This window comes from Poecilia latipinna, unplaced genomic scaffold, assembly GCF_001443285.1.
Source record: "Poecilia latipinna isolate Pla-1442-1.1 unplaced genomic scaffold, P_latipinna-1.0 Scaffold1087, whole genome shotgun sequence".
NCBI classification, from domain to species: domain Eukaryota; kingdom Metazoa; phylum Chordata; class Actinopteri; order Cyprinodontiformes; family Poeciliidae; genus Poecilia; species Poecilia latipinna.
The window spans coordinates 163,063-182,972 of NW_015113703.1; the positions used below are offsets into that span (position 1 = coordinate 163,063).

General features: G+C 39.5%; 1 protein-coding gene across 4 annotated transcripts; it reads left to right on the top strand.

The window, feature by feature from the left end:
* The first annotated feature begins 336 nt into the window (after positions 1 to 336).
* asxl2 (ASXL transcriptional regulator 2) lies at positions 337 to 19,220 on the top strand. 4 transcript variants are annotated; one of them, XM_015052117.1, is made up of 13 exons: positions 337 to 520; positions 3,105 to 3,187; positions 3,367 to 3,369; positions 4,052 to 4,160; positions 5,720 to 5,858; positions 7,006 to 7,124; positions 7,973 to 8,093; positions 8,762 to 8,824; positions 9,427 to 9,587; positions 9,810 to 9,906; positions 10,043 to 10,148; positions 12,428 to 13,133; positions 13,956 to 19,220. In XM_015052117.1, exons 1-13 carry the CDS (start codon positions 464 to 466, stop codon positions 15,711 to 15,713), a joined length of 3,522 nt encoding a protein of 1,173 aa, XP_014907603.1. In that variant the 5' UTR covers positions 337 to 463; the 3' UTR covers positions 15,714 to 19,220. The 4 variants fall into 4 exon arrangements, with proteins under 4 accessions (XP_014907603.1, XP_014907605.1, XP_014907606.1 ...); XM_015052119.1 differs by having other exon boundaries at positions 8,765 to 8,824; XM_015052120.1 differs by lacking the exon at positions 3,367 to 3,369.
* The last annotated feature ends 690 nt before the right edge of the window (positions 19,221 to 19,910 follow it).

Genomic DNA, 19,910 nt, shown 5'->3' on the forward strand with positions numbered 1-19,910 from the left:
AAGAAATGGACCAGGCAAAACTTAAAAGGCCAATATTCAGATTCTGTTAAGAGAAGGTCATCATAGCTATTTACAAATGCCACCTGACCCTTCTTATGCCTCTTATGATGTCATCAACCCAAATACACACAAAGCAGAGTGCTGTGTTGTGTTCCTTGGTGCACATTTTATTTACTGTACTTTGTAAAATCCTACTACCTCAATATCCAACTATGTTTTATTGACTGTACATTTTCTACTTAAAAGAAAATACACCACTAACTAGCATCTTTAAATACACGTGGGAAGCTTGAGTGTTTTAGAATGACAGACACATACAGTGTAAGTATGACGTTTCCAACGGTCACGTGACTCTTTACAGTAAGTCCAACATGGCAGATGGAGTAGGTCTTGCACGGTGACTAAAGCAACATTTCAACTGAAACGGACAATTTAAACTCCATTCCGCCACGGGACATCCACCATGAGGGAGAGACAGAAGAAAAAGAAGGGCAGGACGTGGGCGGAAGCCGCTAAAACGGTATTCTTGGGTGTTTTATCTTCCGTTTGTTGTGGTTGTTTTCCTTGAACGCTCCCACTTGTACAACTGTGTTGATGAGTTCATGACCTGCTGGTGGAGACGAATGTTGCGCACACCGCGCGAGGCCTGTGTTGACGGTCCAAAGGCGGCTGCTGTCACAAGCAGGGGACCTTAGCCTCTGTCTTCCTTCTCTGAGGAGAAATGCAGCTTTGTTACCATGACCTAGGCACACCCAAGCATGCCTCTAAACCCACCGTTCGTGTTTCAAGCAAACAGTGGGACTGACAAATCTTTATCGAGCTGATTCGGATAAAGTGCTCACGTCAAGGGTGCGTTAGCCAGGTTAGCATCGGCTAGGTCGTGCTAACTCCTTCAAGAAGTTTGGTTAGTTTTAAGTGGACTAAAATCAAGACGTCATTTTTAATAAAGTATTATTTTGTACTGTTACTTTTATATCTTCTTTATCGATGTCAAAGCAATTCTGGTGCATGTCAACTTGGCCAATGAGTGTTATTAGCTTTCGAGCTAGTTGGACTAGCTTAGCATGCTAATAAGTATTTAAATATGAAAACTCTTAGAAATAATGTCACAAATATAATATCTTACCGAGTTGTATGGATATTTGGAGTTCACTAACATGTGCTACGTGTTCAGTAAACTAGTTTAATTGTAAAGTACAGGTAACTGACAGCAAGTAAAGTGCGTTTCTAATAACTTTTTAATGTGTAAAATGTAAAGTCGTTGCAGCGTAAAAGTACAAGAACCACACAGCTGTTGAATGTCAAAGGCTGCAGAGAAATAATGACAAAAATAAGGTCAGCTTCACACCGAGATAAACATATTGCCTAACAAAAGTATTCACTTTTCACATTTAGTTGAGCAAGAACAAACGTGTCTATGTTTTAGGGTCATTTGTGAAAAATGACTAATGATTTTTCAATAGTTTCTAAGACATTTTGTCATGCTTTTATATTCTCCTCTGACACAACCACATTTTGCTGCACCTACAAGTCTCTACCATGTTGTAGAGAATGAAAATTTAGCTCCTTTGGAGAATTGTAGACAGGTTCTCATTATAAAAATAAACCGCTTCTGTATTTATTCTCTACCTCTGGGCTCTTGTGGTTAAACGCTTTCATTGAGAACAGGTCAAACTCAGATTGGATGCAGAGGGTCCCTGAACATCAATGTTAAAATTTTCCTACAAATTCCCGATTGAATTACTACATTTTGATTTGATCTAAACCTTTCAGTTGTTGATGCATGTTGGCTCTTGGTGGGGAGGTGAACCTCCACTCACAGTCTTAAATTTTATGTGGCCTGCAATATGTTTCTTTTGTTTATTGGCCTGCATTTATCACCGTTCTGCTTCCCACACCGTGTTGCTGTATCATGTATCATGGTGGGGGGATTTATATTGTTTAATTTCAACGATGACAGCAGATTTCTTCCACTTTGGAATAAATTGCTTATTTCTGTTTGTCTAACAGATAAAGTCAAACTAAAATGCATTAAAGTTTGTCGGTTGTTGTGCGAAAAAAAAGTGGAAAAGTTGAAGAGATCTGAATGTGAATAGGGACTGTAGATAGATATTGCCCCGCATGCTTTGAGACAAAGCAACTACTAAACTAATTTCTTTGAAATGTTGTTTTGCTTTGTGTATAGGAAAACATTCAAGCCCTTTAACACAAAATTGTGCAAGAAAATGACAAAGAACAAGCACTTTAATGTCATTATGCATGATAAAATATACAATGATGCTAAATAGTTTTTTCTTTAAAAAGTTACTAAATCAATAGAACCTTGCCGCGTCTTAAAAACTGAGCAGCAGGGGGCGCTCTAGATATAATTCTAAAGCTGGTCAGAAATACTATCTAAGCTCTCCGTTCAGTCTCCATGGTAACCAAACGTTGCACCGACCAACGGATGGTTGCATCCTCCGCTACTTTCTTTGACTGCATCAGCGCATGAAGTCAAAGTTACGCTTGGGTTTTCCTGGAGCCAGAGAAGCCGCAGCCGTTCTCAAATCTACATGTAATCAAGTTATGTAAAAGATGAAAATGAAAGGAGGCTTAATGCTGAGTGGAAGAGGAAAAATGATTCAGTGGAAAACTAAAGCCTGTTAAAAGGAGGGGGAAAAAAATCTATTTGACTGAGTTGTAAAACTGGCTGGTGGTTAAAACTCTCTAAACTTGAAACTGAAATGTTTAACTTGTTTTTACTCGAAGAGCTCGGTATCAGTTTGAGTCCTCACCGATTTCTACGTACGTCTTGCCCAGCCACTGCCATAGTTTTACTATCTTTTGAGAAAAAAACAAATCATTCTAAATCTACATCTATCAAGGGTGTCAATAATGATGGACGTAGCAGTACCATAAAATTCCCTTGCATTTGAATAGACTGAATATTATGATGAATTATGGCAATAAATATTATAACTTGTTGTAACGTCATATCTCTGATTTAAAATTTACACAAGATTATTGACCCTGGTCCAATAAAAAACAAGGTTCTGATTAAGAACCTGTTCTTAATCGTGTTATTTTATTTTGATTGTTTTTATTTTTATTTTAAATCCTTTTAGGTTTTGGAGAAGTACCCTAATACTCCTATGAGCCATAAAGAGATCCTGCAGGTGATCCAAAGAGAGAGGCTTAAAGAAATAAGGTAAACCCACTTTTTTAGGAAACTTTTTTTCTTTTTCTCGTAAAAGGCAACACTACCTGTCTCTCTCCCTTATTTCTTTATGTCGTGTTTTGTTTTTTTTATTCCTGTTCATATTCACAATTAGTTTAATCAATAACTGTTTAATTTCTTTTTGTTCCATTGTCACTCTTTTCATCCAGAAGGTAAGACAAGAAAAAGATGGCCTCTCCAACCCACCATCCCACCTTAACAACCTCACCGCATTTCCATATTTCGTTCAGATTTAAATCTTGCATGTTTTGACAATGACAATGTTGTAGATTCAGTGGCAAAAATAACTCACTAATAGTTTTAGTCTTGACGCCTTTTGCCCACACGCTACATGTACACATAACACAACTGCGCAACAGAAATAGATGTAGCTTCATGTGAACCTTAAATTTATTTATTTATTTACCTTTTTCTTTCTTCAATAAATGCAATAGGGAATCTTATCACTTTTTTCACTCTGCTTGACATACTCGTTTATTGTTAAAGTTAACGTCAATTTCTTTCATGTTCTTGCACAATAAAAAATGTTGGATTCCAATTATATGACGTGTTATATATAACATATATATTTTTATTTCAGAAAAAGTGTAATTAGGAATGTAAGTTGCTTTTAATCTGCAGCTCGGGTTAATTCAGTCAACTGACTGCTTTTGAAACGCAGGGCGGATATCCTACCCTGATGTTACTCTGATCCAAACTTGTGCATGACGAGACTCAAACGTTTGATCAGCCTCTACCCTTCTTCCATTGTTGTTGTTGTTTTTTTTTTAATTAATAACCGCTTGAGGAATGGAAGTCAATAATCATAGCTCATGGTTTTCTCTGATCCCTCAGCGGAACCTCGCCGCTGGCGTGCCTGAACGCCATGCTGCACACAAACTCTCGGGGTGACGAGGGCATCTTCTACAAAGTCCCGGGCAGGATGGGAGTCTACACACTAAAGGTTAGTTAGTTAGACAAAAAATTTTGCAGGACGGTGAAAATGTTTTTAGTTCGTTGTTGTAGAGTCACTGAGTCTGTGTCGTCAGTTTGCTGTGCCGTGTTTGTTCAGTGTGTCAGGGGTCACATAGGCCTCGTTTCAGTACAGACCTCGGTTTTGTGGTCACATTTTTAGTATGGGAAAGTACAACAGGAAGAAGAAATAAATGCCAAACGATAGTTTTGTCTGAACTACATAAATAACCTCCACAAAAACAGAGAAGCTAACCGCCGTTGTTCGTGATGAGGCTCTCAGGCAGCGCCATGACGGCTGCCTCTGGTAACTATACGGGGCGCAATGACAGATTCCTCTCGCAAAGGTGAACAGTAGATAAATGAGACAAAATTTTCAATGTTTTTAGTGAAAGTTAATGCAAGAAAACCTAGAAAGTGCTACATTGATATTGAAACGGAACAAATAGAATAAATGTTTTCGAAGCATGAAGAGCCAATAGGAGCACAGAACCGAACATTCAGTTCTTATGCTCCTTAAATCTGGAACAAACTTCCAGAAAACTGAAAAACAGCCGAAACATTGAGTTCCTCTTAAATCATGGCTAAAAGTGGAGCATTGGTCAACATATTTAGTGATGATTATTCTTGAAGAGTTTGATGTTGGCGTTTATTGCTAGTTTTATAATATGTTTTGATTATGTAAAGCACTTTGAACTGCCTTTTTACTGAAATGTTATACAAATAAACTTGACTTGAGTAGACACCAACTTTAGCACTGCTAGCAGCTAAAGGCTAGCCTGTTGCAGCACACGTTTCAAAGTGTTCCCAACTTCTCTGGCATAGTTTCTTTTCCTGTTGAGTACCAAAAATCCTGTCACACCGATGAAAAATGGCAGAAGCTTTTTTTAATGTCTTCTAGCAGAGCGTTTCTCCGCCAGCCTGACCTACAATCCCAGTCAACTCTGTTAGCACAACGGAGCGGTTCAAGAACAACTTATCAAATTACTTTAAAACAAGAGTCTGAAACACAGTGACTAGTCTAAACCATTTACCTTTACAGCTGCATTTCATTTAGAATATTTTGGATATGTCGTATGAGTACATTTATAGGTTTTCCACAAATGATTTAGAGTTGCATACCACAGAAAAATCTGAGTACAGAACGGTGACTGGACGGCATTTCATTTCCACTGTGTAAGAAAACAAAGTCATGAGGTGCTGACCTCAAATACAAATGAAAAGTGTAGAGCAGTGCTGTTCAAACTACTAAATTAACTGAACCAAACTTTAAAAATCAGTTCCTTTTAGTTTTTTTTTTTTTTTTTTTAACAAGGTTAGAAAACAGGCTAGTTTTGAACAGTGCACAGCAGTATTTTGCTTTTACAAAATCACAAGATTTGATTCCGCCAGTAAAGCGTCCTGAGTTTCAGGTGTATCTTTGGTGCTAAAAAATAATGACTAGCTAACATGAATTAGCTAGTCATTCATGTGGAGGGTTAAACCTTTAAATCCGCTTAAGGTGTTTTCTTTTTGCTAGTAGTTTTTCTCCTCTTCTTCTCTGTTTTTCAGAAGGACATCTCGGAGGGCGTGAAGAAGCTGTCGGAGGAGGGCTCTGACGAGAGCAGCGACAATCTGTCGGACTCCCGAAGCTCGGAGAACAGCAGCACCGTTCCTCCAGAGGGCAGGAGAGGACGGTGGATGCGGAGAGGTACCGTCCCTTTAAATTCCCGTAAAAGTTTGAGAGTTTTAATCAGAGTTTTACGGGCGCAGTATCTGTTTTTGTGCTCCAGCAAATCAATTTTGTGACAGTTTTCTTTTAATTGCGGCAGAATTTAGAAGCTTAATATATATAAAAAAAAGTATATTTTCACGACATCAAGGAGCACCTTTCGTCTTTTAACCTCAACTCTTTGCTCATAAAAGAATAGCTTTGTTTTTTTTTTTTTTTTTTTTAATAACTTTTTCATTGGCATGAATGAGCAAAGCGTCAGGATAAACGATATCCTGGTCCCGGTCGTCACACGGCTCTTTATTTACTTATTTCAGCTGATTGGGCACATAGATCTCTTATGTCAGCGAGCGTCAACGCCTCTTCTCAGCTGTTGTCAAGCATTGTTGCTTGAACACAGGAAGCCAGCTCATTTGCCTGTACTCAAGCTTAAGGAAAGCGGTTCTTCCAGAAAGTTAGATTAAACCGGTCGCATGTTTCTGGGACACCCTGAGCGCCCAACATGACGGCGAAAGGTCGGTTTCTTTTTTTGACTCTCGTTGCCCATAAATGTTCCCCCTTCATCAGCAAGCTGTAGAATCACATCCGTTTTCTACAGTTCTACCTCGTTGGGCGGCGGGGCGAGTTGTGTTTGATTTATTGCTGTTTTTATGTGATTCAGTGCAAGTTTGGAAAAGTTTTTTTTCTTTTCTTTTCTTTTCTTTTTTTTAAGTTGTATTTATTTTCTCTACTTGAACGTTTTAAGTGACTGTTGAGACAGGAAGCTGAATTTTCTCTGCCTGACCCGTGACCACTTCCTCATTACGCATAAGTTTGAAGCTGCCATAGAAAGACGCCGAGTTACAGCAGAGTGAGAGAAATTATTATTTTTTTGTTGTTGAGCTATTATAAAAGTCAAATGCTGGGAGATCAGCGATCCGTATGAGGAAACGTAAAGCTCTTGCTGAGACGTTCAGCCCGTTTTTCATGAATATATCTTAGATGGGTAACGTAACCCCCCCTCCTTTGTGCAAAAGATTGGTTTCGGTTTCATCAAAACAATTGCCCAGCTTGATTGTTTGCATTCTCGCCTCAGGAAACGTAGATTTGTAACCGTTTCTTTTTTTTTTTCTTTTCTATTTTTCAGTCCCCTCCAAGCTGCAGTCACAGCCGTCGTCTCCGCAGCCACAGTGCTCATCGCCTCCCGTCTCCTCCAGTAAACTCATCTCTCCCTCACAGAAACACAGCAAGAAAGCACTCAAACAGGTACGTTTCTTTTTTTTTTTTTTTTACCCTTTAAGCCTATTTATTTACAGTGCAGTTAGCTTGTTTCTCAGTAGTGTTTACATCTCTGTTTTACTAGTTAGCGATGTAACATGAGATCCTGCCACGCCCTCTTATTTACAGAGTTTGATATAAAGATCTTCCACTCTACTCCACAAAACACAAATGCTTCCCGGTTTAATGTATCTATGGAGTCGTTCTGGTGTTATTTGAATTAATAAATTTTGACGATGCACGTTTGTTTTACTGTGCCTCCTTGATTCTTTCAGCTTCGTTCAAGGTCTTGTGAGAACGTTTCATACCACTTGAGCCTTTCCGCATTTTGTCTTTTTTTTTATTTCTTTTAGAGTATCGGCCCCAATTTTTAGAAAAACCCCTTCCTTCAGTTACAACTGAGGTTTTTTTTTTTTTCCATCATCTCTCATTGGCATTTCTAAAAATCTTTTCACTGAGTCTCAACTGTATTAAAGTCTGGGCTTTGACTGGGCCATGTGGATGTGCCGTCTTCCAGACTTTTTGCTGTATCTCTGTTTTCCTGATGGAAACTCCAACTCGATCTCAAGTCTTTTGCAGGTTTTCTTCCAGGACTCCCCTGCATTTAACTCCATCCATCATCTTATCGACTGTCTTGTTTCTTTCTCCCTTTTTAAGGAACATTTCCTCAGCTGGATGCTGCCACACCACATTTCCAGATGGTTAGGGTTACCCTAAAGTCATACGCAGTTTTAGTTTCCACCTCACATAATGTTTTGCGTGTTGGCCAGAAAAAAACCCAAAACACTTCTTGTTTTGTCTTACACGGTTTGTTCCTCCTTCTGCCGTTTTTCTAGGCGCTGAAGCAGCAGCAGCAGAGAAATCAGCGCAGACAGGGTGGTATCCCAGCCATCTCCAGCTCCAGGCTGCTACTGAAGACCATCAAAGACATGGCAGAAAACATTACAACAAAGACTGGTAGGTTGCAACGCTTGTACTGCTACAAGCAGCTCAAATTCATATAGTACTATATATTTAGATGCTTTTATTTAAGGTTCATTTTGCACCTTTGTAATTTTATTCATATTTTCATATTTTTTCAGCTTTTTTCCCCCCATTTGAACAGAATAGCTCAATAGTTTAGAGAGCAACAACATTTTAAAGATGCATGACATTAAGTCGATTAAAATCTAACTTGTATTTCTGTACATTTGATACTGCTCATAAATCCACCACTGCTATGTAATTTATGCAAATGCTATTCACGTCATATCAATAATCTGGTAATGGTATTAGTTAATTTCTTGCTATATTATGCAGATGCTTTGTCTGCGTTAATGAAGATTTACTCACCTCAACATGAAGAACGGTTGAAAAATGGCATCGACAGCAGGGCGGTCCAACATGTTTTGTGATTAATTTAGCCAGAACTAAAGCATTAAAGGTTTAGCTGTAGGTTGGAAAAAGGCTAGAGTCAGGTGATCATTTGATACGGAGGAGTAACGCGTCATACGAAAGGAGAGCAGATGTGTCACAACAAGTGATTCGTTTTTTCACGTAAAACTCAACTCGCGTGGTAAAGAATAAGAAACTTTGTGATTTCAGCTGCTCATCAAATTCACAAAGGTTTTCTTCTCTTGTCCCAGCAGAGTTATGCCACCCTGTCGTACCCAGAAAAGTTCCTCAGAGGTCCGATCGTCTCAGTGCAGGTAGGTCAATCAGCAGGTGTAACTTTTTTTATTTATTTATTATAATTTTCCTTTTTGGGTTGGATATATTCTATAAACCCGCTTAAGTGTGTAAAGGTAATGGATTGATGTTTATATTCTATAAAAGAGGAAAATGGCAAAAACAAACTAGTCTATGGTCATTTAATGTCTACAACATTTGTAGTGTACAGATCAGAAAGTACGACTTTAAACATATAAATTAGAATTTTTATTTTTTTTGTACTTTTTTCATTATTTGGACAACTTAAGTGACAAAAAGTCCGACTTAATCAAACCGAGTTCCTTTATATCGAGGCTAAAAACCTACCTGCTTAGTTTCCTTTGATGAGTAAAAAGTGGAACATCGATCAACTTATTTTATACATTTGCTAGATGAGGACATTTGACAAAATGTAATGTGCATTGCTTGTTTCATAATTGGTGACTGTATGATGTTTTTCTGACGTAGAGAAAAACAAATGAACTCCACTTGATTTATAGGAAACAAGCGATTCTTTAGTGAACAAATCACCAAGCGGGTCGATTGTTAAGCCAAAATCTGTTCTGCTAAATTCTTCCTGTCTCTTTCTTTCTCTCCCAAGGGCAAATAAAACGCACAAAGTGTAAAATAGACGTGGAAACGCCAGACTCCATTTTGGTTAACACCAACCTGAGAGCCCTCATCAACAAGCACACCTTCTCCGTCCTGCCTCCCGACTGCCAGCAGAAGCTGGTCAAACTCCTGCCTGAGGTTGACCGACAGGTAACTCTTGCACCTCTGTGGCGTTGAACGTCGATTTACGCATCTTGCAGCAAATCTGTTCGTCTCGGTTGATTCATATGAAAAAAATTCAGCGGTGTTACGTAAAGCAGAGGTTTTGTCCAAAGCTCTGAATGTAGTTTGCTAACTCTCGAATCTGCAGTCAACGTTCCAGTGCAGTGATTATTGAAAGATTAGTCATCGCATTGTGCCTCTTCTCTTCAGGCCTGCTTGGACGGCCTTCTGAAGGTTACGAGCTCGGCTTTAAACAATGAATTCTTTGCATCGGCAGCACAGTCTTGGAAAGAGAGGCTGGCTGAAGGTTAGTCGCTTGGCTCCCGGTTGATGATGACATTCGTTTCTCGTATAAAGAGAGAAAGAGAAAAAAAATATCTCCAAGACAATCTTGTGTTGCTTTCTCTTTTTCTAAATCGAAATAAAACTTTCTCCTCTCGCAGGGGAATTCACGCCCGAGCTGCAGGTCCGAATGCGTCAGGAAATTGAGAAGGAGAAGAAAGTTGAGCACTGGAAGGAGGCTTTCTTCGAAAATTACTACGGGGAAAAGTAGGTAGAGTTGTTCATATTCATGCAGTTGTCAAATCTGAAGGAGATTTTCATTGTTTGGAAAATGTCTTCATTGGTGGGTTGATTGTGATCTTATTTTTTGCCCCATACTGACTCAAGACATTTAAGAAAAAGTGAGAGCCGATTCTAAATCCTCATCCGATATCGAACTACTTAAAGCTCAGGCTTGCACATAATTTACAGTAAAGTTGTTCAAATGAATGCCATGTGTAGAAGTGACACCTCAGTAGCTCTACAGAAGTTTAAAATGCTGTAAATCAACTATCCTTACCTCACTAGTAGGCATGCATCACATACCCATATTAAGATATATTTCAACAGTTTCATTCTTGCTGCACACTGCTCATCAGCTGTTTGAAAAGGCACACTGCTTATAAACAAGGACCCATTTGACTATTTCCAGCTTCTTCTTTTTAAGAGAAAAACTGGGGATTACATTAAGGTGACAGAAGCATAAATATGCTCTTCTTCTATAGTTTTTCTCAGGTCTGTTTCAAACTCAAATGTTAACCAGGGTGTCTGCACATCCTGTTTAACACCAACATTAATATATCTAAAATTAAAGCCTTAAAATGTCCTACGTTCATTAAAAAAAGTGTTAATCACAGGACTTAAATGTTGTTGTGGCAGGACCATTTAATCTTGTATATTCTTTGTAGTTTTCTTTTTATTTTTCTCTTGGGACTTTTCTGCTAACTAGCTGCTAACACACTAGCTAGCAAGCTAACTTGAATAAGTGCAATTTGATCACCAGTTGTCTGGAAAAATGTTCATTATTGCCATACAACTTATTTATTTGCATTTTTTTTTGTCCATTTCTGTCATGATACAGGTCTTAATTTCTATTCATATTGGTCTTAAAAAGTCTTAAATTTGAGGCGGTTAAATCTACAGAAACCCTGATTATTGAAAATGAGTTGCTTTATCAGAGCAGCAGTGGAAGCAAGTGCCACTTTTCACTTATTAATAAATGCAACATCATCATAGAAAGTAGGTTTTGACCCGTTCAGATCAAACTTTCAAAAACTCCTAGATAGTGGATCGCTTTATTTTTCACGTCATCGCAGAGATCACGTTCGCCTCCTGCTGCCTTGACGATAAAAGGGGCGCGGCATCTTGCGCCAAGCTTCCAGATTCCTCATCCAAATGCTTTGACTTTTGGCAAAGTTGCTGTGTGCCTTTCTCATCATGTTATTATCGTCATCAGATTCTGATGATTATCATATTACTCGTGTTGGAGGGACATCTGATTACAATACGTCTTTATTCTGTTCACACATACAGACTGATGAGCCGCTGCTGACGTCTTTGCTTATTCCAGCTCCATAAAGGCGCTTTATAATAATTGTTTGTAAAGGTTTCCAGTTTATGACTTTTAAAGAAAGTAGCTTCTCAGTAGCTGAAGATAAATGAAAATTAAAAATTCAGTTTCGTAGAAAATCGTGTCCAAACTTACAATGCAGTAGTATTGACAGGTGTCCATCGGATAATTATTGACTCTCTCCACAAAGGTCATCGCTGCAGAAGCTGGCTGTTCCGATTGATGAATACAGCACTGTAAGTGCAATATAGATGAAAAGTTGAGTGGAAGGATAAAATGTAACAGGAAAAGATGCACAAGCAAACTGCTCCAAGAGGATTGCAAAGCTGAATCATAGACGTCATCAGCTCACCTGGCCCAGATAATGCATATCTGGGCTAGATGGGAAAAGAACTGGGCTTTTATGCTCCAAAGTTATTGTTTTTTTTCTTCTAAGGGAAATCAGTTGTGGATTTCATTTAGAAATCAAGGTCAGGAAGGGAAAAGCTGCTTATAATTCAGTTTGAAGTTTCCACAGTGAGAAGGTCCATTTATCACCTTTATGCAATAAAACCTTGATGCAAAATTTAGTGGTGGAAGAACTTTTCTTATACAGCATTCACAATTTCTGAGAAACTGAATTTTGTGTTTTTATTAACTATAAGCCATCCAATTTCACAGAAGTAAGCACTTGAAATGCATTACTCTGTAATTAACCGGTTCATTGAGTTTTACTTTTTTCTTTTTGCCGGTGAAATAAATAAACTTTTCAGTGGATAGTGGAAGTGTAGAATTGCTGCGAAGCGTCAAACCCTAAGCAGATGTTCTCAACCTTGAACGTGCCAAAAACGTTTGTTTTTGTTTTTTTGTTTGCATTCATAAAGAGGTCAAAAATCACAAATATTTGTGATTTAATATTTGAAATAAAAACGTCTTTCAATTTTCCTCTTTTGTGCAGTTCAGGCCTCAGCTACGAGGAGTCCAAAGAGCTGATAAAGCCCGATGGGAATAAGGAGCCGGTCAGGCGCCGCTCTCCTGTCTGCCAGACAAATCCAGCCGCTCAGCCTCTGGAGGACAAGAAGAGCGCCAAGGACTGCGTTCAGACCGACGCTACCACGAGAGACAAGAAACCAGCGGAGAAATCCCCGGACCCTCCGAAGGAGCTGCCCCGACACAAAGAGTCCGTCCCCGCCACGGAGCCCATGAAGACGCGTCGGTCGCAGCACGCGGAGGATCGAAAGCTCAGCACAGCCGCTCAGACGGCGACGGCGGCCGCGAAAACGCTGGAATCGGAGAAACTGGCCGAGCGGAGCCCGACTGGCACACTTCACGAAGAGCAACAGAAGGAGGAGAAAGATGAGGAGAAGAAACCCCCCGAGTCGCCCGTGAAGAAGAGCCCCCCGCTAAAGCCCATTGCAGATGTAAAAGATGACCAGCTGGTGACCGCGGCAAGACCCGCTGCGGGCGACGAAGAGGTCGCCTCGGAGCCCGGCGCCGCCTCGGACGCCCACAAGAGGAAAACCCTCAGCGAGACGGAGGGGGAGGTGACTCCAGAGAAAAGGCCCCGTTTGTCTTCTGTTTCCTCCGTGTCGTCGGTCTCCTCCGCGTCGTCCATATCCAGCCCCGCCACGCCGTCTCCAAGTCAGAGGGTCCCGCCGCTCAAGGTGAGAAATGCGCACGCTCTCCATTTAGCGAAGGTTTTCCTCATTTGTCTTTTTTAAAGAGGATGGTAACTATAAACTCACTTTTTCACATTTTATCGTGTCATAACCACGTTATGTTATGAATGAACATGTTGTAGCTCAAAATTTATAACAAGTAAGAAAAATCTGCTATGAATAAAATCTGTGCAGCATGCAAATGTATTCAGCCTCCTTTGTGCCGACACCCTGAAATAAAATCCTGTGCAGTCCTGTTAATCTGTGTTTAATTCAGTCTGAATCAAGCCGCTGTTTTTAGGATCTCAGAAGTTTTTTGGAGAATTTCAGTGAACAAACAACTTTCTGAAAACTAAATAACTTACCAGATTTCGAGTGAGAATTCATAACTAATTTGAAGATGGATGGAGGTAACTACCTGGCAGTCATGAATGGGAACCTGTGAGATGTTAAAGACTTTAGTTCATGTTACTGCGGGACAACAAGCCTAACCAAACATTGCCACAAACACAAGTGAATAAAACAAACTTAGTTGAAGCTCTATGGAAAGACTTGAAAATTTGTCCTCACAGATTCTCTTCTTTCAATCTGACTGAACTTGAGCTGTAGAGGAATTTAATCATTTCATTGCCTCTTTGCAATTTGTGGTGATTCATTGCATAAAATCCTAATAAAATACATTCATTTGTGTAGTTGTAACTTAACAGTGCAAGAATAAATTTTCAAAGGTGGTTTTCCTTCAAGGTTTCGTAAACTTACTCGACTTTATTCCCTGTGAAATGCCCCAGAGGAAATCCAAAAAGTGTCAAACATTTCCCTCTTTTCCAGATCCCAGTGTCACGAATTCTTCCCGTCCCTCTGTCGCCAAGCCAAGTCTCGCCAAAGACTCCTCTCCAGGGCCCGCTCAGTAGCCCGGGCCACACCGGAGCTCGCACGCTGGCTTACATCAAAGCCAAAGCTCAGCTCGCCCGAGCGCAGCGCGTAGCAGCCGCCGCCGTGTCGTCCGCGTCGAAGGGAGCGGTGCCGGGCCCGGGGCCGGGTGGAGGTAGCGGTGGCGATCACAGGCAGCCGTCACCCAGCCCCAGCCTCAGCCCAACTTCCCCACAGGCCTGCTCCAGATTACCAGCTACCAGCAGCAGCAACCAATCCAGTGGGCTTTCTCCTCCGCTCAGCTCAAGACCAGCTGACGACAGGCAAAGCAATCATTTTACCAGCACAGTCCACCAGAGCTCCAATGCTTCAGTAGAACATTCATCAGTGCAGACTGAAAAGGATAAGGAAGCCCCAACAAGTGCTGCATCACTAACCAGAACCAGTTCTTGCATTCCAGCAAACAACCCCCTTGTGACGCAGTTGCTGCAGGGAAAAGAGGTTCCACTGGACCAGATCCTCCCAAAACCCCTATCCAGTACGGACATTCGGGTGTCGGGCCAGGCGTCTGGAAGTAAGGGGAAAACTACACATTTCGTTGATCATAAAGGAGACAGGCCCGTGCCTCCGCAAGCCAACACCGCCGTACGAGCCGCAGAATGCACAAAACATCACCGGGAGCTTCCCGATAAGGAAACCCAGGAGCAGATCCTGCAGACGCTGATGCAGAGGAAGGCTCAGCAACAGAGCCAGCCGCCTGGAGGCGCCGGGCCGCTGCCCGCACACCACAGGGTTCCGCAAATGCTGCACGCACAGGAGTGTCGGGAGCAGTCCAGAGTGTTGGTTGGCTTTCTGGGCCGGAGGAAGATCCCCAAGCCGGCCATGACTGGGCATTACCTGCTCAACGTGTCCACGTACGGGAGGGGATCAGAGAGCAGGAGACTGCAGCTTTCAGTCTGCCCCAACAAGTCTGCTTTGAAGAGGGAAAGCACAGACGGAAAGGAGACGGCTAAGACGGAAGAACCAGCAAAGAAAGATCTCGTGTCCGTTACTAGGGTAAAAACCGAGCAGCAGGGATGTGCGGTTACCAGGGCCAACGACCCGGCAAGTTTTCAGCACTGCTCTGGCGTAAAGACCGAGCCTGGATCCGAGAGCAATGGAGCCGGCGGCGCCGACAACGGCGTCGCCAGTGCTAAAGCCAAAGACAGCAGTCCGTTTTCTCCGGCGCACCGAAATCACCTCGAACTCCGCAATAACAATCAAGGAAACTCTGAGCCATATCTTTCCCTCATGGACCCCGGTCACCAGCAGCTGACTGCCTTTCAGAGGACGCTCGGCAATCAGGAGTCGGCGGTAGCCTCCAGCTACGGCGGCACCATCAGCATGTCTGTACCTCACACTCTGAACCACAGCACCGCGGGCACCGCCTCTTCTGCGCCCTCATCAGAGGTCGACGGCGGGGGCATCTGTGGGAGCGTCATGTCGTTCTCGGTGACCGTCACCACAATACCAGCCGGTCATGCGCTCGACCACAGCAATCAGGGCGAACCCTCGCACGAGCAGTCCTTCATCGAGGGCGCCAACATGGAGGACGTTCAGTCGAAATGCTACTGCCGACTGAAGGCGATGATCATGTGCAAAGGCTGTGGAGCCTTCTGCCACGATGACTGTATTGGCCCTTCGAAGCTGTGTGTGTCATGTTTAGTGGTACAGTGAAATGGAGTTAATAAAACTAAACAATGTAAGGGTTTCATTAGGCATGGGCCGGTATGTGCAGCACAATATCAGGGTCACTTGGAGAACAAATTGAGAAATAATTTTTTTTTCTCTCTCTGTCCATTTTAAGAAAAAGTCAAGGGAGAGTAGCATAAAGTCCAAATATAAAAAAATGTTAAAATGTCCAGAAGTAGTTAATACTTTGTTTTTTCAATTAAAAATGCTGATATGTCATGGAATAGGTCATAATTTTAAAATAAAAATGTAAAAAAAAAAAAAACATTTTCAAAAACAAGTTATAACAACAAGAAAGCTAAATGTCAAGAAAAAGTCAAAAATACTTTTTCTAAAGATGAAAACAAAAAACAGATTTAGAGGAAAATTTTTTATTTATTTATTTACAAATAACACTTTTTCCAAGAAAAAAAAACTGAAAAACGAATAATTTTGAGATCAAATTTAATTCAACAATTATAGATGAATTATAATTGCAGTTTCAGCATTTTGCCATTTTTTAAGTATCATCTCCACTGTACATTTAACATTTTGAGAAATTAGAGGAAGAAAACTCCACATCTTGTTTTTCTGTCATTTGACCCTATAGACCGATTGTAGTTTTCAGTATCATGTTTTTATTGTACCACAAAGGCTGCAACTATATTTAAAACAATGGTCTAACTGCTTTAATAAAAAATCAAAACAAAATAAATCTGCTGCTGGTAAAATAATACATTGACTTTAATACATTGTAAATAAGATGCATAGGCATAGTAACTCACCTAAACTTTAACTCCTTATGAATCTTGGGTTAAAATTAATTTTAGTTATATTTACTCCAATATAGATTTACAAATTTATTAACTTTGTCAACTTGAATTGGTGTTTTTAAGTTCCTGCATCTTACGACCTCAACGCTCCTTTAAGGGGAACACACACATTGGTGCTGGTTGTAGCTCTAGCCGTTCTGCTAAAGCGCGCACACACACACACACACAAACACGCCACGGATCGCTGAACTTTAGCCTTGGGTGTTTTTTGTTGTTTTGTTTTTTTTCCTCAATAATAACATTTTTAAATCAAACTGTGTAGTGGTCAATGGCGCCCAGATGCTGCTATTATGGATATAATAAGTAAAATTATTAAAACGCTAAAATTCTTCTGTTTTTTTCTTGAACTGTTATTGGCAACGGATTTTAATCAGCAATTGAAATCCCTGTTTTCAAGCCTGTATGGCTCAACAAGAACGTTTCGATTTAACTGGAAGCTCCATGGATGTTTGACAAATTGATTTTAGCTGCTTAGCTAAAGACACTGTCTGCTGGAGTTGGCTAGCTCAACAGACATGCTGCGTTTAACATTTTAAAATTAGCTTGGTTTTGAGCTGCGCTTCTGTAGTTTCTAAACTTTGTAAGTGTTTTGCCTGACCTGAACTATTTCAAAACGGCCAAATTTGTCTTTTATTTTGTGACGTGAAACTTTATAGCATCGCCTTCCTGTTCTTACTCGGCTCTCACTCCAGCTATTTTTCTGGCATCTCATCAAAATGAAATTGAAACAACGAATCAAGTGGACTTTTTTTTTATTTTATTTGTTTGGTTATTCCTCGATACCGACCCATGCCTAAGCTTCACATGCCATCGAGGCACAAATATGGCATTAGGTTTATTTAGAGTGAATAGAAAATGTGGTGCAGTATCGTAACTGTTCTACGCCTGCGACAGCCAGGATCTGAACACTGTTGGGGAAAAAGCAAGAATTTACACTGGACGGTCTTGTTTTTTCATCCACACCTCTGTTTTTACAGATGCCAATCAATTTTCAATCAGTTTAATACTCAGTCAGATGTGTGAGAAATCTCACATTCAACGTTTGCACTCAGCTAGATTAGTCTATATTTTTATATACAAAATATATATATGTGTGTGTGTATTGTTTTTAAAGGAGGGAAAATGAATGTTGCTAATTTTAGGACTTCATGACTGTTCTGTGTTGAGACTGAACTTTTTATCATTGGGTTAATTGGGGTTACTATCGAGAAAAGGCACTAGAGAAAATCATAGGTTGTACTGTATCTCCTGCCTGGATTTTTATGCATGTGTGGCAGGGAAGTAATAATTTTATATATATATATATATATATATATATATATATATATATATATATAAACGGTACATTAATACAGAGCACACTTTCATGGATTTAACGAGGAATTATGCATAAAATGTTTTTTTAAAATCTGCCCATGTGGATTGCACATAAAAATTATGGCATCAAATTACCTGCAAAGGATCATGTTGTAAAGTTGGAATTCAGTGTAGCACTTAAATTCAAATTTAAATTTTTTAATAGAAAGTGGTTTATCTTCCCTGTTGTTGTTTTTTTTCCCATATCAAATAAAAGTTTAACGTCATCTATTACTGTTAAAAGCCACATTTTCCCTCCCTAAAACCGTTTTTTAGTTAAAGTGTCCCATAAATTGGAGGTTTTTTTCCTGTATAGATAACAGTTGAAAACAAAAACACTCAAAGGGAGAAAATGAAAATCTTTTCTTTTCACTGTAAATACTAGATGTAGGTAGTCTATATTTTCTTTGTGCAGCACACTTATCCAGTTTTGTTACTACAAAAGATGTTTGACAATCGAAAGCAAAAATATTATATGGTCAAATAATTGTAGGTTTTCTAAAAAAAATGATCTCTTGGTACAAAAAGTGCCAAATTTCTAGATGAGTATAACCGTTTATCTCTGACCTTCCCAGAAAATGAAAAGCTTCCATTTTAAGGTGATATGAGGTATTGTAAGCCTAATAACTATTATGACATAAAGTACATTGTAATATTAACACAATCCAAGTGCTTACTTGACCTCATATTACTTTTTAAAGGGATCAGCGAAAAGCTGTTAACTCAAGCAAAAAAACAAAAAAAAAAATCGAATAATATTTTATAATATCCAGCACGGGTGAAAATTTTTCCTGTTTTATAGCCGTTATTTTCAAGGTAAAATGCCAAAGCCACCTTAAAAAAATAATAATAATAATAATCAGAAGTTGTTTATAATCTCAGACTTGTTAAAGTAATATATTTTAATTAATATATTTTAATATAAAAGATCTATTTACTATTTTTTGGGACAAATCAACAGGGTATTTGCTATAGTAATATATTGGCTGTCCGTTTAGTTTAGTTTTTTTTTTTTTTTTTTTCCTAGAACTTGCAGACAGGACAGACCACAATAAGGAATGATTTAACTTTGCATCTGAAATGGCCCAGGTATGTCTGTGTGAACCAGTCTTTGCAACCAGTCCATTTGTCTAAACCATTCTTTGGAGATTTTGTCTGTGTGCATCCTTTGTCTACAATTATTACTTTTCTTTTTTTTTTTTTTTTTTAAAAAAATATGGCTCAGTCTAAAATTTTAAGTTGATCCATTTTTACCTGTATATTGTTTTTTTTAATAACTGGATGGTCATATCTGTTAAATTTGGGTTTCAGAGTAGTAATAGATAAAAAAAAAACTCTTGTATGCAGTCAGTCATTTTAATGTGAATAGCACGTCTTACATGGCTGAATAGAATCAGAAATGGCTGTATTTACAGTTAAATTTGGGGACTGGAACGCACTTCAAGAGAGGCAGCTTGACGAAGACTGAAACGTGCATCAGGCGGCAGTCTTCATTTTTACTGAAGCTACCTGTTTGTGTAAATTTAGATGAGTGGTTAATCGAGAACTAGCTGGGTTGAGGTTACTATGGACAATCACCGTGTTTTTTTTTTTTTTTAAATGTCACATTTGTCACTAGTTTTATTTGCTACACTCGTCTGTTTCACTCTGTCCAGTAAAACTCCAGTGAATGTAACATAGTAATCTGCACTTGTAAACAAAATGTATTTTAAAGTTATAATCTATTATAAATAAAATAATTTTAAAATATGTCTTGTGGATTTCCTGTTTTGGTTTTGCTAGTAATTATAGCAATCAAACGGAGCTGAAAGTTATTTTCTGGCCGCATGAGGGGTAATAGCTGAACTCTAGATTTTCTTCTTCAAGTCCTTCATGTTAATTAATGGTCTTTCTAAAAGAGCTAAACATTTTGGATATTTTCACAACCTGGTTTAACTTGGTTTTAAAACTTTACACAGAACCAAATTCCCTCTTTGAAAGTTTTTGACTATTTTAGCTGTTGTACTTTTTTACA

Bases quoted from the DNA above. Each gene is read 5' to 3' on its own strand.
- asxl2 (XM_015052117.1), top strand. From the start codon at position 464: ATGAGGGAGAGACAGAAGAAAAAGAAGGGCAGGACGTGGGCGGAAGCC. The intron at 8,094-8,761 runs GTAGGTTGCAAC...CTCTTGTCCCAG, and splicing joins AAACATTACAACAAAGACTG to CAGAGTTATGCCACCCTGTC. The intron at 9,907-10,042 runs GTTAGTCGCTTG...CTCCTCTCGCAG, and splicing joins GAAAGAGAGGCTGGCTGAAG to GGGAATTCACGCCCGAGCTG.